We start from the raw sequence: 16,506 nt of genomic DNA on the forward strand, positions 1-16,506 counted from the left end.
GCCACGTGATCGGCGACTCGGCGTTCTAGCAGTATAATTTAAATGTTAGTAACAGATGTTATATTAATTCTATTACTATTCAGATCCTCTAAGCTACCTAGGTAGGTAAGCATGTCCCTGATGAATGGAATCATATTCTCTATCTTTCACTATAGTATTGGAAGTCACCTAGAAGTTAAGATATAGCAATAAGAAGAATAAAGATGTGCAACTCCATAATAGTTAGTCAGATCTCATTAGTTAATAAAGCATTACTACAGAATATATAGCAGCTCTATATTAATTTATTGAATAGATATGGATAATTCTTCCCTTTTAATCTGGCCACCTTTAAATTATCTATTTAGGTTATACTATTAATTAGCCTTATATAAAGGACCCTACTACCAAGTTTATTTTCATCTTAAGCTTATTTAGGGCTATAATTATTTCCAGGCACTATATAATTTAACTGCTATTCACATCCTAGTCAGTTTTGAGGTTGATAGAGTTCATATGAGTACACCTGTGACACCCATACAAGCCACGCAGTTGAGCATGTTCCCCAGCCGATCTTCACGAGTAACTTGTATTGATCCTCCGGACATCCCCTGGTGGGCAGCGAAGCAGTCCGGATATCGTAATAATTAGAGCTGAAAAGTAAGGAAAAGAGCAAGATATCTTGCTGACCACAGCTAAGCGACGTTGAAATAGGTCACCAAATAGAATAGAAAAATATTAAATTCCACCTATGACTCTAGATAGTTTAAACAGCTACTGAATAGTTATATTGTTCCTGAGAATATTTACTATATACAGTCAGGTGGTGTAGGATCAATATGTAGTCCTTAATGGATGTTGATTTATATAGTAGAATGATAAGATCAATCTGTAGATATCCTAAATAGAATTATAACTACTACTACTTACCCATAAAGAGTGAAAACATCTCTAGGATATATATGATGATATTAATTTACATATTAAGAACATTTACTGCCAAATAATGTATAAGGATATCTCCTATCCTCTACTAACTAAGTGTTAAGCTCCTATGTAAAAGTTAAACTGCAGGAATATCAATTTCATTATACCAATACAGCTGCAGGTAGATTCAAGATAACTCCTAACTATTAAACATCAACTCCATAAGTTACTTGAGGCAGATTAGGTTAGTGATCGCCGAGGATTAACCGAATCGCCGATACCGAGCAAAACAAAGATTTATGACCAACCTGGAATGCTGTTCTCTATTATTCCTCTATCAGTTCCACTACATTGAATCAATCTTTCTAATCAATCATTCTCATGTTTCGGCGCCTCCTCCGGCAGCCAATTGCCAATAATGGCTCGCAGCTACGCGACCACCAGGCCAACGAACGTACCTTTCTCTCCTGGACACGTATGGGACTGGCCTTTGCCGCGATGGGCCTCGCTCTGGGCCGACTGAGCATGATCGACCGCTTCTTCGCCACATACGAACATCGAAATGAAAACGCTTCAAATACTTCCAATCCAGCCAGCAAACCCAAATTCCTCACCGAGGAAATTCTCCTGGCAAGCCAGGTCTGCCAGGTGAGCAGCGTCTGGACGTTTGGATACGGCATTTTCCGTTATCTCTCTGTCCGCCACCATCTGCTACGCGGGCAGTTCGTGCCGGCGCTTTGGGGTCCGATCATTGGCACGGGAGGGTTGCTCGGTTTATGGGGGCTCACTGCAACATACAGCAGATAGAATAAAGAATAATATAGAATTAGATTGTATCAGTATAGAGCATATATTAAATATATCTTTTAATTACTACTGATTGATTAATTCTTTCCAATACAGTGTACTCTAGATATATATTCTATACACAAAAACTAGACTACTATTTCCACCCCTTCGGACCGGCCCAGGTCCCCTTTACCATAGACTTATAATAAACCCACGGAAAGAAGTCCTTTTTGAGATGGTAAAAGGCCCGCCGGGGCGTGCCCTGGTCGAGGCCAAGGAAAGAAAAGGTCTCCTTGATCTCGCCGTTGTACTTGAACTCGGCCAGCATCACCTTGCCATACTCGGTGATCAGCGGGCATGAGGTATACCCGTCATACACGGTCTCCGGGGTCTTCCCATCCATCGCCTGCAGTAAATTGTCGACCAGCACGGGAGCCTGCGAGGTGATGGCGGCGGCTGTCTTGGAGGTCGGCAGGCTCGAGGCATCGCCAATTGACCAGACGTTGGCGTAGTTGAGATGTCGCGTCGTGGCCGGGTCGACGTCCACCAGGCCCGAGGCCTTGTTGGCCAGCGGGCTGTCGCGGATGAAGCCATGCGGGCCCATCTTGGGCACGACGTGTAGAAAATCAAACCGTTTGGTCACTGTGCCCTCGGGGGTGCTGAACACGGCCTTGTCGCCATTCACTTCTGTCAGATCGTGCTGGAAATGCCCGTGGACCCCGCGTTGGCGCCGCAGCTCGTCCAGGCGCTGGCTGTACTTGGGCACGCCGAACATGCCCGGCAGCGCCGTGGCAAAGTGCACGTCGATGGCCGAGGGGAAGAGGCCCGCCTTGCGCCAGAAGTCCATCGCCAACCACATCGCCTTCTGCGGCGCCCCGGCGCATTTCACGATCCCGCTGGGTTGCGTGAAGATGGCGGTTCCCTTCTGCAGCCGCTTCACCGAGGTATACACCTTGTCGCACGTCTCGTACCCGTACGTCGAGGAGACCAGCATGTGCGGATCGGCGAGCGCCTCGGGCAGTCCCTTGATGCTCGTGTAGTCGATGCGGATGCCCGGAACCACCACCAGCTGGTCGTAGTGCACGCGATCCCCGTTCCCCAGCGTCAACGTGTTGGTGTCGGGCGTGAAGCTCTCCACGCGCTCATGGTAGAACCGCAGCTTCGGGTCGATCAGCTCGCGCAGGGGGCGCTGCAGATCGGTCTTGTCCTTCAGCCCGGCGCCCACCAGTGTCCAGCCGGGCTGGTAGTGGTGCCAGGCGGCCGGGTCGATGATGGCGATCTCGTTCTGCAGAAACCGGCCGGACCGTAGCAGCTGGTGGCTCACGGCCAACCCGGCGCTGCCTGCCCCGACCACCACCACCCGGTGCTTGCCTGCTGCCCTGGCGACTGCTCGCATAGTATATACAATAAATGAAAAGGAATAAACAAGTGAACGAAATATACAAAGAGAAAAAAAAAATATACAGTATAACAAGATAACAGTAGGAAAAAATATACAGTCAGAAAGATAGTACAAGTACGGGAGCTGATTGAAGATATATGAATAGGAGATTGGATCGGCGACATTCGGTCGCCGACTCGGCGAGCAGTAAGCTTAAGCAAGAAAATTTAGACAAAAGCATGCGTATCGTATGGTAAGCGATACTACATTCTCCACTTGAGATTTGCTATCTATTAGGGTAATATAGTTGGAATGATTTCTCTGCAACGTCTTGCAATAGACCTGGTTTTGTGGCTACAAAAGCTTCCTCTTGATTGGTCTGTTTCCTGCTCACAAAGGACAGAATACGACCTAATAGGAAACTAGGGCTCGAAATTAGGGTACATTCACGCTACCCCCAATTCTATTGATTCTATGCCGATTCCTGGTCTAATTTCTATGACCAGGGGTATTCTTAACAATTCCTTATCCTCTATAAGCAGGGGGCTGTAGGTCGGAGGACTGCTATTAATCTATAGGACTCTATATAGTATGCTCTGTTGCGAGCTGGGCTTAGTAGATTAAGCAATTCACCAAGTATTGAATTAATCTTAGGGTTAGGGTTGGGTTAGGGTTAGGGTTTAACTTAGCGTTTAATTAAGTATTATAGTAAAGATAGACTCCCTATAAGCGGTCCAGGGGCACTGGAAAATGGATTAGTTCTGCGCCAATATGAGGGATACCGCCGCGATGTCCCGTAGAAGATTACTATGACAATATGATAAGGCCACCCGCACTTCCCTCTGAGGCATAGTTGACTGTCACATAGGTTCTTAATCTATCTGCTAGGCAATACTACGTCGTTATTCCATACAAGGCTATGTATACGAATAAGAAAGGGCGGGTCCGGCACATGCCGCATAAACACAATCAAACAGGGCCAAGAGACACGCCCATCGGCAGTCCCTGGCCAATGTCGTCTTCCCCCGCCGGGACATACCCCATACCTGTCGATGATTGGCTCAATGCGCCTCAACCCCGGAATCGAGCCCACTCTTTCCCCACCGGCTATATCCCCGCCTGAGAAGTATAGAAGTATATAATAGACTTTCACCGTGTTCTGCACACAACGGTATTGTGTATATCTTGATTGCGCACCATGCACTGGACTGGACTTGTTCTCGGCGCACTGCTGGCCGTCGCCGGCGGCACAGCATCGTCAAAGCAGACGGCGGTGACGTTTGACCCTGTCTGAACAAGACCTACATGCAGTACATCGAGAACCAGTATCGCGATGCCGGAATTGCCATCCCTATCACCGCCAACGACATGATCCCGCTGGGCGATTGGGTCCCTGGGAGTGGCCGGGGGGCAGTCGACATCTACGGCTATGATGCTTATCCTCTCGAGTTGGGCTCGTGTATGTCTCTGTTTGTATAGACGGAAGGTATACTGATGTTATAGGCACCCCCGCGTGGACTATGGATGAGAATCCATTGACCCTGTTCAATTACTCTGTCCATCTGGAGATGAGCCCGTCCAACCCCGTCGCCGTCACCGAGTTCCAGGGAGGCTCCAACGACAACTGGTAGATCTTTTTCATTTCCTCTTTCTCCTGGTGAGGATGTTCCTGACTCTTGAGCCAGGGGAGGGAATGGAATGGACGTGTGCGCATCCATGGTCGGCGCCGAATTCGAGAGCGTCTTTCAGAAAGAGCTGTACGGCCAACGGACGACGATTCTCAATGTCTACATGGTCAGTTCTGATCGCCAGTCTATTAGACAGTCTATTAGACAGTCTATTAGATAGTCTATTAGATAGTCTATTAGATAGTCTATTAGATAGTCTATTAGATAGTCTATTAGATAGTCTATTAGATAGTCTAGTAGATAGTCTAGTAGATAGTCTATTAGATAGTCTATTCAGATGTCTGTATGCTAATCTGTCAGATCTATGGCGGCACCAACTGGGGCAATCTCGGCCAGCCCGAGGGATACACCTCGTACGACTACGGAGCAGCCATTGCTGAGGACCGCACCATCTCGCGGCCCAAATACGGCGAGATGAAGCTGCAGGCTCAGTTCCTGCAGTCCAGTCCGGACTATCTCACCAGCTCGCCGGCGACTCCCGTGTACAGCACATATACCGACTCGCAAGACCTCGTCACCACGCCGCTCCTCACCAACACCAGCACCGCCTTTCACACCCTCGCCGGCCACTCGCAGACCGACCTCACCTGGAAGATGACGGGCAACTTGGGCGGCGACCACTATTGGGATCTCACTCGGGGGCCCCTCAACGAGGGCGGCATGTATGCTGAGCGCCAGGGATTCCATCTCCCCGGCGCCCCGACAAGCACCTGGGAGATCCGGTCGCCGGTCCATGATGGGCTGTCGGGCCCTGGACTCGCTTTCTTTGCCACCTCGTTCGACCTGGATCTGCCTGTAGGATACGACATCCCGCTCAGCGTCACCTTTGCCAATACCTCGCTGCCTACCGGATCCCCGGCTGCTCTGCGCGTCCAGCTGTTTGTCAACGGCTGGCAGTTTGGAGAGATGATCAATAACATCGGCCCGCAGACCAGCTTTCCTGTTCCAGAGGGTATCTTTGACTATACCGGGCCCAATTATCTGGCACTCACGCTCTGGGGGCTGGATGGCACCGCCGAGTCTATCAAACTGGGCGGTATTGCTCTTGAGCCTACGGCTGTCATTCAGGGCGCATTCTCTAAACCAGCGCTGGTCCAGGGGGCGACATATGCGGTGCGGGGGGGGTATTAGTATTATAATAATATAGTTAATATATCAACTATTCATTATGACCTGCTTCAAAAGTTCCCTTATGCCCTGCCTATATAAAATATTAAGGCATTATTACTTTCTTCAACACTCTTTAACCATGGTCCATTATTATATAGTCCTTTAAAACAATAGCTATGTAAGCAGTGACCTGGCAGTACCAGAGATTTAGATAGGGGATTAATATAACTAGTTAATAATAAGCTCTAGAGATATGAGAATCTATAGTAAGTTTAATAAGAAAATAAAACAATACTCAATGTTTTATTCTCTATCTAAAGGGTGCCTTATTCCTTATTTTAGAGTAGAGTACTTGAACAATTTACCATATACTTAATATCAACCACTAGCCATAGGATAAGCTTAATTAGGTCTATTTATAGGATCAGCCTTAATACTGGCCTTTTAAGTTATTCAAATAATAAACCATGATTTAGAGCTTTTTTTAGAAGATTAATATCCAGTATCTTAATAAACTAGTGGTAGTTAGATCCATAAGGGCTTTTATAAACCCTTGATAATATAAAGACTTTCCTTCTAACCTCAAATCATTCAAAAAGCTTTGAGCCTTGTCAGAAATCTCATGGTGCTAATGTATCCCAATCTGCAGCAGTAGTTCAGTATATCTCTATACTATATGTTATATTAAGTCCTGAAGATCTATAAATAGTAATATAGTATCCTTAGAAACCCTAACCCTAAACCCTATTCCTATAGAAATAAATATGATATTAGTCTATAGCTAAATATATTCTTTAATTCCCCTATAACCTATCTCTGGATATTAGACTCCTGTTTAAGTCCATGCATAGACAGAGAACACGCCATCATCTAAGAGTCTTGTCTTTCAAGGTCATTGCAGTGGATTCTATCTGGCCTCTGATATTCTTCTGCCTGGTGCCTGATTACTAGTTGCTTTGTGCAGTTACATCAATATCAACAACCTAAACCTTCAGGAGGACAGGTTAATCATCTTATTGGGTGTCCAGCCGGCAATACCCCGTCAGTTCGGCATATGGTTTCCTAATTCGGAGCTCAATACGAGTACGAGAGTACACGGCCCGGAGCGAGTGTGGAGGCGGGGTTATGGGGAATTAGGGTTACTGCTTACCATGTATCACCTACCTTATAAAATGATGAGTCCTCCTAATGTTGACAGCAGCAGCAGCAGCAACATGGCGAGCTTCATTGCGGTTCTTGCATTCACAGCCTCTGTTCAGGCCACCAACTTTACTGAACTGGAGCTCTTCTGGTCCTATGGCCGTTCTCCTCCCGTATACCCATCCCGTAAGCCTTTTGCCATGATCATATCAACGCATTGATAATCTCTATTAGCACCCGGAGCAGGGCTCGGGGACTGGAGCGCCGCCTACGCCCGGGCCAGAGCCGATGTCGCCAATCTCACCAACGAGGAGAAAAACAACATGACATATGGATACGACAGCGAGACTCTGGCGTTTATCAATGGCTGCTCCGGTCTCAGTTACGGGGTTGCCTCGATCGGCTATCCGGGCATGTGTCTTTCAGATGCTGGAAACGGCCTTCGGGGGGCCGAGTGGAGTGCCCAGTTGACGGGCATCGCCAGTGCCAACGCCGGCCTGGACGTCGCCATGCCGGACTCGACGTACTGGGAGGGAACCCTGAGCGAGGCCGTGGCCAATGGCTCCATGACCCAGGCCCGTCTGGACGACATGGCCACCAGGTGAGTCTTGAATTGCACAGCACAGCAGCCTTTATCGCCTCAACACTCACTGTATAGAATCCTGGCGACCTGGTACAAGCTGGCCCCCTTTGAAGAGCCAGGGTTTGGCATGCCATGCCGTCCGTCATCGCCAACCTGGGCGGCGACAACGTCGACGCCCGGAACCCAGCGGCCACCCCGACCATCTTCCAGGGCGCCGTCGAGGGCCAGGTGCTGCTCAAGAACTATAACAACACCCTCCCATTGTCCAAGCCCAAGCACATGGCCATCTACGGCTACGATGCGCCCGCCCCGCCCAAGGTCAACCCCCCGGCCAGCATGGCCTGGTGGATGGGCGACGAGTCCCTGGGCATGGTGGACAGCCTTGCCCTCGACAACCTGACCTACCTGACCTCTTTTCCAGAGTCTGCCTATAACGGCACTTTAATCGGTGGTGGTGGCTCCGGGGGGGTGTCGCCTCCATACATCCACGACCCATTCTCGGCCCTGAGCGCCCAGGCCCGCCTCGATGGGACCTATCTCTCCTGGGACTTTACGGAATTCAACCCGCTGGTGCCGGTGGGAACAGATGTGTGTCTTGTTTTGATCAACGAGTTTTCTACTGAATCGCGCGATCGGCCGGGGCTCGCAGACCCTGACTCGGATGCCCTGGTGGAAACCGTCGCCAGCCAGTGTCCCAACACCGTCGTGGTGATTCACAATGCCGGGATTCGCTTGGTGGATGCCTGGATCGACAATGAAAACGTCACGGCAGTGCTTCTCAGCCATCTCCCCGGCCAGGACACCGGCGCGGCCTTGGTGGAGGTCTTGTATGGCCGTCAGTCCCCCTCAGGGCGGTTGCCCTATACCATTGCCAAAAGGGCGTCTGATTATGGTGCCTTGTTGGCTCCGACAAGACCCAGTGCCACCTCAGACTATTATACTCAAGGTATGGTTTTTCTTTTTGCAAAAATAAAGGAACAAAGCTAATAATCACAGTCAACTATACCGAAGGCATTGATATCGACTACCGCTATTTCCATCGCCCACAACATCACGCCGCAGGTTGAATTCGGATACGGTCTGACCTACAGTACCTTTTCATATTCAGACATTGCTGTGTCCGTGTCCAATGCCTCTCTTCCAGCGTATGCGCCAGGCACAGAAATCCAGCAGGGCGGATTACCCTCGCTGTGGAATGTGGTTGCTTCCGTCGCCTGTACCATCACCAACACCGGCAGCGTCACGGCGGCTGAAGTCCCGCAGCTGTACGTGGGCATTCCAGGCGGGTCGGAGAAGACTCTCCGCGGGTTTGATAAAGTCAGTCTTGCCCCCGGCGAACTCACTCGGGTCCAGTTTGACTTGAAGAGACGGGATCTCAGCGTGTGGGATGTTGTCGGCCAGCAGTGGGAGCTGCAGTCAGGGATATACAATGTCTATGTGGGGGCAAGTGTATTGGATATCAAATTGACCAGCTCTTTGTCTCTTAGCACAGAGTACTGAGTCTAGGAAGTTATCAAGGTTGATATTTATCACTGTTATTCACATGGCATTCACTCTTCCTATCTATACAGTAGCTTAGCTTTCTATTTATTAAAGTAAATCTGTATATTAATGCATGTCGCACTTTGAGGTTTTCCTTGAGTTAGGGTTAGGGTTAGAGTTTAAGCTTTGATAATATGAATAGACTCTATACTCGGTATATTGCTACTAGATAATCATAATACATATCCCTATTATTCTACTCATCATTATATGTGTGAACTGAGTCTTGTTTTGCCAAGTAGATGTAGTAAAGCATACAGATGAAGGTCCTGTTACTCGAGTGTAGTATCAGGGAGCTTTATATAGTTAGATATTAGCCTACATATTCTGAAGAATAGTATACTTTAGAGTAAACCTGTTAGTACTTTTACTTTCATAACCTTGGTTAGCCTGGCAGTGAACAGCAGCATTATTATTAATAAATCATAACTTATATTCCATGATAAGATTATTATCTTATTAATGAATGATAGTGTAGCATCAGTGTTATTTAGGTAAAACAGTCAATTAAATCAGGCTGCCTTTCTCCCTCGGCAGCAGCCAGAGCTATTGCTCAATGACAACGGCAATTCATCGGAACTATGCAATATATGAACACTTATCAGAAATATGCAGTATGTGAATGCTGATATGACACCGTCAAGGGCGTCCGTCGTATTGCACTTCTACTTTGAGATAGAAACTATACGAGGAAGAGCAGGGTTTCTTCTCCCCGCAATATTCCTTACCAATAACAAGCCTTGCAAGTCCAAACCCCTTGCATCTTTCTATCAATGAATGCGGAGATTTCAGAGAGGTAAAAGACATCATATTGCACTGTCTAATAGTCATTATTTTACTTCTCTGGTGGCACGCGATTAAAATCCCTCAGAGAGTGTACTGGATGAATGCCTGGCTTGGAGAGTCCTTATTCTTTATGAGTATAAGTAAGCCCTTATTCTATTCTTCTATTATGTATCTGACTCCCTGGCAATAAAGATACTGCAAAATGCACTCTTGGGTATTGATCTCCATCCTTCAACTGCTCATCCATCTGAGATGCATCAACGCAGCTGCCGTTGGCACTATGACAGCAGCATCATATGGCGCTGTCTACATCCCCTTCAGTCATACGCAGATGACCGCTGGCCGTTACGCAAGTCGGAAGACGCCAAACGGTACGATCTCGAACGAAGCCTTTACTAGAGCTTGTCGAAAACAACGAGTGGGGGGACCTACACGTACATGTACGGGATGCAGACGGTCAATCGCACGGATGGACTTTTGACTCGCAAGTACAAGCGCAGTTTCTTTGACTGGGTGGACTTTTTTCATCGTCATATCGAGTAGACTCTCTAGCTCTAGATCTTATCCAAGATAGGCTTGCTCACTGCCGATGCTTCATTCAGCTACTGTGAAAAACATCTGGCTATATAATATACATTTCAGTCTTTAATACAGGGTATACTATATGCATTGAATTATTTATAATGATTTTGAATATGGCAGAGTCCTTTCGTACAAAGTATAGTCTCAGGTATAGGTCTATAATAGAATCAATCATTGAATAGCTCCCTCCTCTCCCACCCCCCCTCCTTGACCACATCGACCCCCTTGCTCGGATGGCTTTTGGTGGTGTCGCTGTACACTGTCTGGTAGGGATTGGGATCGGCATTTTGCTTGAGATTGCCCAGCGTGTGGTTCACCTCGCGGTGTTTGGCCTCGTCTGCCCGCACGTACAGCAGCAGATCCTTCATCGTCCGCTGGCCCGGGGGCATCTTCCAGTATTGGATCGCAATGTCCGGGGCGTCGAGATGCGTCCAACCAGGAAGTTTCCCTTGCTCGAGCTCCTCAATCGCCCGCGTGTACGTGATCACCGCTTCTTCCTCAAGATAACCCACGAACCGATGGCAGATGCGCGGCGAGATCAGATATGAGACGAAGAAGCCGTTGAAGAAGACGCCCTGCGCTGCCAGAACCATCAATCGCATGAACCAGCCGGGCTCTGCAATCTTCAGAAACGTCAACAGATGCATCCGTTCGTTGTACGCCTCTTCCAGCAGGGTTTCAATCCTATAATTCATCAGTATCATATCTTCCAAGCCTCTTCAAAGGCCTTACCATCCGTTATCTCGCTTCATTCGCCGTAGACTGTGCAGATGCCGTAACATCCCCCCCACCATGCCAGGCACGCCCGCCACGCTCTCCAGAAACACAAACCGCGCCAGCCATTTCTTCTCGGTCATCTCGAATCGTGCCGGCATGCGCTTGCCTGGGCGTGGATGGCGGTATCCCGTCACGAAATCCATCCCCCAGCGGAACACCCGGACTGTTCCCAGCGCAACCCAGTCGGACCAATTCGTTGCTTCTCGGTGGGCGATTTTGATTCCCCGCATCTGCGATTCAGTGTATCTATATGTTTAGTATTTGTGGGCAGCAACACTGCTTATTCTCAAGAAGGTATAGGCATTCCTTACATTGGATGCTCCCAGGCAGATTTCACTTCTTTCACTCCCTGGATATGAGGAGGGGGGAAATATTCTTTGATCCGATTCGGAGTGGCATTGGAGAGGAGTCTTGTAGTATCCGTGAGATGAAAAGGAACAATATATGCTTGCACTGTATACAGAGGATGCACTGGATATGTGGCACGTCCTGTAGTACAGCGTAAGAGTCGAGTTCGAAACATCTTCGTTGGTAATTAGTTTTCGTTGGTTTTGATAAAGAATATACTCTAGATGCATTTACTTATATCACACTGGATCGCCGACTATCTAGCCTATTCGGGTGGAATCGGGCATCTCGGAACTTATCGGCAGAATTGATCGCCGACCAACAGCATATGATTTCTTATCATTATTAAGTAAAGAACTATTGGATCAGTTATTTTTGATATGCTTATAATTACAATCTATTTATCATGCTTAGCTATCTCTAAAATAATAACTATAGTCAAGTTAAAAGACCTTGCTAGAAGACCAAGCTATAAGGTTATAGTTCTGCTTTGAATCTGGTAAAGTTAAATATAGTATCACATTTTTAATAGTATTGAATCGGCTGAAGGGCCGTCGGGCCTATTTTTATTCCTTTGATCAGCATTCTCATTGCTGATTGCAGTTAATCTAGCTAAACAAGATAGATTATCCAGTCATAATATTATTTAAGATATCTCTATACTGTTTATACTGTATGTAGGTTCTAGACGCACTAAGTGCCATATATCACCCAAACCTATTTCTGTTTCTAGTCCATCAAGCCTCCCACTGCTTGGCCAGCTCCAGAATAACCTTCGCAAGCTCCTCCGGCGCTGACAGCTGCGCACTGTGTCCGCTCTGGATCTCCCGAGTGATCCATTTCTGTCCCGACGCCTGCAGTATCATGCGCTGCGCCTCGTACGGCACAGCCCGATCGTCCAGCGTATGAATATAGGCGATGCGGTCTTGGAAAGCGGGCGTGTTCCAGCTAGCAGCCGGACAGGGGCTCAGCATTGAGGTTGCGCCGTGACTCAGGGAGGTTTGGCAGGCGGCTTCAGCGAGGACAGGAGACACGTCGTTGAATAGAGGCGGGATGGGGTTGTCGCAGCACAGAAGATTCCTTTCCTCCTATTAACAGTCAGATATTCATCTATTCAATCATTTCTTTGGTCTTTGTTTACGTCAAGCCGGATGTGCGGTGGCAGGTGTCCGCCAAAGGAATCCTGTACACTCCTGCCATCACCGCCAGGCAAGATGAGAGAGGCGAGGAAGATCTGCCCAAGAACAGCCGTAGACTTGCCCTCGGCGAGGCGATCAGCCTTCCCCAGTCCTCGGGCGGCCGCGCTGGCGGGCATCCCACTATACGAGTGGCTGATGAGGATGACGTCCTGCTGGCCGACATCCAGCACAGGCAGAAGCATGCGAGAACGGACGTATTCAGCGTCGTCAGATGCGGTAATGGGATCTCGGGAGCCGACACTGGGTAGAAGAGCGCTTAGGGCACCATAGCCTGCGGACTGAAGGAGGTGGAGGAGATGGGCATAATGAGCTGGGTTTTGCGATGCGCCGGGCACCAACACAAAGACAGGTTTGGCCATACTGTTGAGCTGATGATGAGTTCAAAATGAAAGGGCAATGAGGGTAGAAATATGCATCAGTAAAGAGCGGAAGGTGAGATAAACTTACCATGGTAAGTAGCATTGGGGGCGGCGCTAGACCACTAGACCATTAAAAATTGTCTAGGCCATTGTCTAAGCTTCATATAGTAATTTTTCCGAACCACCCAGGAGCACTATAAATTTAGTGCTTAGCTATGTGGAGAGTGATACATGTACAGCCCCCAGCTATACAGGTACAGCCCCCAGCTATAGGCGTATAGCCCGTAACTTCCATTTATAGTTAGATCACCTATATAAATAGGATAATAATAGTAAGCCTAATAAAGAGGGCCATATTTATGGCCAATTCTTAATAGTATTAATAGGAATTAATAGATATAGTGAATATATAGGGGTTATATATATATACTAAAAATCTTTATATAGTTTAATTTTCTCTAAGTTAGCTATCTCTCCCCTTTATACCTTATTATTTATATCTTTATAAATTATTATATATAAAAATAGCACCTTTATTTAAAGCTATATTTAAGGCTATATCTAGATCTATATCTATTAGCCCCTAATCTATATTTATAAGCCTTTATTCTCTCTTTATTATTAGCCCTCTGGCGTCCGCAATGGCCGCGCTTAACCTCACTAATATTATTAAACCCTCTACTAATATATAGTTAATAATTAAGAAAATGGCCGCCTAGGCGTCAACTCTATAAGTAGGCTATAACTTAATAAAGATTAATATCTCTTAGTCTATAAACTATAAAGCTCTTATATTGCAGGTGGTGGGCATATTATAATATTCTTTATATATTAACTATAAGAAGAGAGATGAGCCCTTCTTAGAGTATATATAGAAAAAGGATCTTCTTAAGGGATTATATGTAAACTGCCACTTTAGTAGTAGTAAATCTTAATACTCTCTTTATTATAAGTTATATAAATAGTATAAAGAGATATATAGACTATTAATTAAAAAAAATAACTAAGTAGAATATTAATAATAGTGCTAGTAATAATACTAGTAATAATAAGGGGACCTAGGGTAAGAGGGGTAGGCCTATAAACCTATTATTAAAAAATAATAGTAAGAAGAGTAAGAAGGGTAAGAAAGATAATAAGGTTAAGAAGAAGGCTAATAAAAAGGACTATAAGAAGATATAGATATATTTTAAGGAGATGGCGACAGGCCTTAAGACTATAAGCTATATAATAAAGAAGTTAAATAAATTATTTAATAATAAGTAAGAATAGGGTTTTTATAGGCCAGCTATAGCATATAGCTTAATTAAATAGGTTTAATAAATAATATCTTTATTATCTAAAACTACTTATACTTTATAGAAGTATTTAAAGTGATATAATACCTATTAATAATAAAGAAATCCCTATATATTTCCCTTTCTTATAGACTATAGATAATATTACTTATTATCTTAATAACTATATAAATAACTATATAGATAACTATATAGATGGCTGTATAGATGACTATATAGATAACTATATAAATAACTATATAGATAACTATATAGATATAGCTATAGACTATCTTTAACTAGTATAAAAATCTATATTATAAGTTCTTAAAATCTTAAAGTTATTTAGATTATAATAACTTAAAGATTATAAAGAGCACCTATAAGTACGCCTCTAAATATATAGTTTTAAGATATTTAGAAGGTTATTAACTATAAGGTTTAAAGCTAGTAGATACTATTATTAATAAAAGTTATTTATCTATAAAGAATAGCCTATATTTATATATTATCTAATTTTATAGATATAGGGTATCCCTTAAGTATAGGTTATAAAGGATATATAGGCCTAAATCTCTAATATTAATTTATTATATTAAGGCTATAAATATTACTAATAGATTCTTATAACTTCTTAAAAAGTATATAATAATATCTTATTAAGGACATCTTAATAAAGAGGTTTAAGAAGAGAGATTAATTATAAGCTTAGCTCTTAAGCTAAGGTATGCTATATACTCTCTACTTAAGACTTAATAGTCTATTTAAAGGACTAAAATATAATAAGAAGATCAGCTCTTATGCCCCTAAGATCTCTTTTTAAAATTTAATATATAGCTTTATTTTAAGATATTATATAGTTCTTAATATAAAAAATTTAATATATATAGCTATAAAGGAATCTATAGGCTATATTAGAGACTAATTAAGTAAAGTTAATATAAATAATAAGGTCTAGATATAATTTATATTCTATTTTAAATAGGTCTTATTTATCTCTTATCTTTAAAGGGGTATAGGTATAAACTATCTATATCTAGATCCTAAGTATTTTCTCCTAGGCTATATTAACTACTTTTTAGAAATCTCTAGTATCTTTAATATTTCTATAAATAACCTAAAAGTGAGGCCTAGTGTGCTTTAGGATATTTATATTAATATACTAGATATAAAGTATATATTTTATATCTAGTAAAATAGTTATAATTATATTTAATAGAGCTTAATCTTTATCTATAAGGATTATTAAAGGTAGCTTAAGTTTAAGCTTACTATATAATTTCTATAAGGTATATAGAATAAACTTATAGGATGCCTACTTCTTATTACTAATAAACCTAAAGCTAATATAAAAGGTCTTATTTATTAGGTATAGGCTAATAATATTAAGAAGAGGTATATTATAATAGTTTATTTTATATATATAGTCTATAAAAAGGATATAAGGTGTAGTCTTTAAATACTAGACTAATAGCTTATAAGCCCTAAAAAGACTAATAAGATAATTATTATAGATAATATAATTAAATATCTAGAAATTATTTATTAGCATATTCTTTAATAGAGCCTAAATAGATATATAGCCATTAAGGAACTTTATATAGAGAAATACTTAATAATTATAGATATTATAAAGCTAAATAAATATAGTAGGGCACTAGTTATATATAATTTATAAGGTTTAATAGGCTATAAGACCTTATAAAAGTAAAGAATTAATATCCTCCCTAAAGTAATTAAGATCTGATTTGCGGACTATTAGATATATAGAGAGAGATATTATTATATAATTATAATTTAGGATATAAATCTATATAGTCTATTTATTATCTTACTTTATAAATATAATAATAGTACTAAAAGGATAGTCCTAGAGTTAAGTATAAGTCCTTTACTTTTAATTTAATATATCTAGATTACCTTTATATATACTATTAAAGTCATAATAGATATAAACCTAATATATTATCTTATTATAGGTAACTAAATATTACTTTATAATACTAAATCTATACTCTTATATAAAGCTAAAAAAGTAG

At 43.5% G+C, this 16,506-nt stretch overlaps 6 protein-coding genes across 6 annotated transcripts; 3 read left to right on the forward strand and 3 right to left on the reverse strand.

The window, feature by feature from the left end:
- The first annotated feature begins 1,249 nt into the window (after nt 1–1,249).
- On the forward strand, nt 1,250–1,754 carry ASPZODRAFT_136913 (hypothetical protein). Its single transcript, XM_022724169.1, has one exon. The coding sequence runs from the start codon at nt 1,288–1,290 to the stop codon at nt 1,711–1,713; it is 426 nt and encodes a 141-aa protein (XP_022577282.1). The 5' UTR covers nt 1,250–1,287; the 3' UTR covers nt 1,714–1,754.
- A 78-nt stretch (nt 1,755–1,832) lies between these two features.
- On the reverse strand, nt 1,833–3,161 carry ASPZODRAFT_136914 (hypothetical protein). Its single transcript, XM_022724170.1, has one exon. It carries the CDS (start codon nt 3,089–3,091, stop codon nt 1,850–1,852), a length of 1,242 nt encoding a protein of 413 aa, XP_022577283.1. The 5' UTR covers nt 3,092–3,161; the 3' UTR covers nt 1,833–1,849.
- Nucleotides 3,162–4,274: 1,113 nt separating this feature from the next.
- Nucleotides 4,275–5,895, forward strand: ASPZODRAFT_2119056 (hypothetical protein; the record flags this gene model as incomplete). Its single annotated transcript, XM_022727781.1, has 5 exons — nt 4,275–4,349; nt 4,388–4,535; nt 4,580–4,703; nt 4,762–4,870; nt 5,065–5,895. 5 exons carry the CDS (start codon nt 4,275–4,277, stop codon nt 5,893–5,895), a joined length of 1,287 nt encoding a protein of 428 aa, XP_022577284.1.
- Nucleotides 5,896–7,088: 1,193 nt separating this feature from the next.
- On the forward strand, nt 7,089–9,097 carry ASPZODRAFT_146946 (hypothetical protein; the record flags this gene model as incomplete). Its single annotated transcript, XM_022725208.1, has 4 exons — nt 7,089–7,200; nt 7,249–7,615; nt 7,711–8,548; nt 8,594–9,097. 4 exons carry the CDS (start codon nt 7,089–7,091, stop codon nt 9,095–9,097), a joined length of 1,821 nt encoding a protein of 606 aa, XP_022577285.1.
- Nucleotides 9,098–10,674: 1,577 nt separating this feature from the next.
- Nucleotides 10,675–11,807, reverse strand: ASPZODRAFT_76034 (hypothetical protein; the record flags this gene model as incomplete). The annotated part of the gene is made up of 3 exons (XM_022730061.1): nt 10,675–11,191; nt 11,240–11,530; nt 11,596–11,807. The coding sequence occupies 3 exons, from the start codon at nt 11,805–11,807 to the stop codon at nt 10,675–10,677; spliced, it is 1,020 nt and encodes a 339-aa protein (XP_022577286.1).
- A 374-nt stretch (nt 11,808–12,181) lies between these two features.
- On the reverse strand, nt 12,182–13,291 carry ASPZODRAFT_124743 (hypothetical protein). Its single transcript, XM_022721403.1, has 2 exons — nt 12,774–13,291; nt 12,182–12,720 (listed from the first exon to the last, which is right to left on the reverse strand). The coding sequence occupies exons 1-2, from the start codon at nt 13,188–13,190 to the stop codon at nt 12,370–12,372; spliced, it is 768 nt and encodes a 255-aa protein (XP_022577287.1). The 5' UTR covers nt 13,191–13,291; the 3' UTR covers nt 12,182–12,369.
- Between the last annotated feature and the right edge of the window lie 3,215 nt (nt 13,292–16,506).

The sequence above is a fragment of the Penicilliopsis zonata genome (assembly GCF_001890105.1).
Source record: "Penicilliopsis zonata CBS 506.65 unplaced genomic scaffold ASPZOscaffold_25, whole genome shotgun sequence".
NCBI lineage: Eukaryota > Fungi > Ascomycota > Eurotiomycetes > Eurotiales > Aspergillaceae > Penicilliopsis > Penicilliopsis zonata.

Bases quoted from the DNA above. Each gene is read 5' to 3' on its own strand.
- ASPZODRAFT_124743 (XM_022721403.1), bottom strand. From the start codon at position 13,190: ATGGCCAAACCTGTCTTTGTGTTGGTGCCCGGCGCATCGCAAAACCCA. The intron at 12,721-12,773 runs GTAAACAAAGAC...GACTGTTAATAG, and splicing joins CACCGCACATCCGGCTTGAC to GAGGAAAGGAATCTTCTGTG.
- ASPZODRAFT_136913 (XM_022724169.1), top strand. From the start codon at position 1,288: ATGTTTCGGCGCCTCCTCCGGCAGCCAATTGCCAATAATGGCTCGCAG.
- ASPZODRAFT_136914 (XM_022724170.1), bottom strand. From the start codon at position 3,091: ATGCGAGCAGTCGCCAGGGCAGCAGGCAAGCACCGGGTGGTGGTGGTC.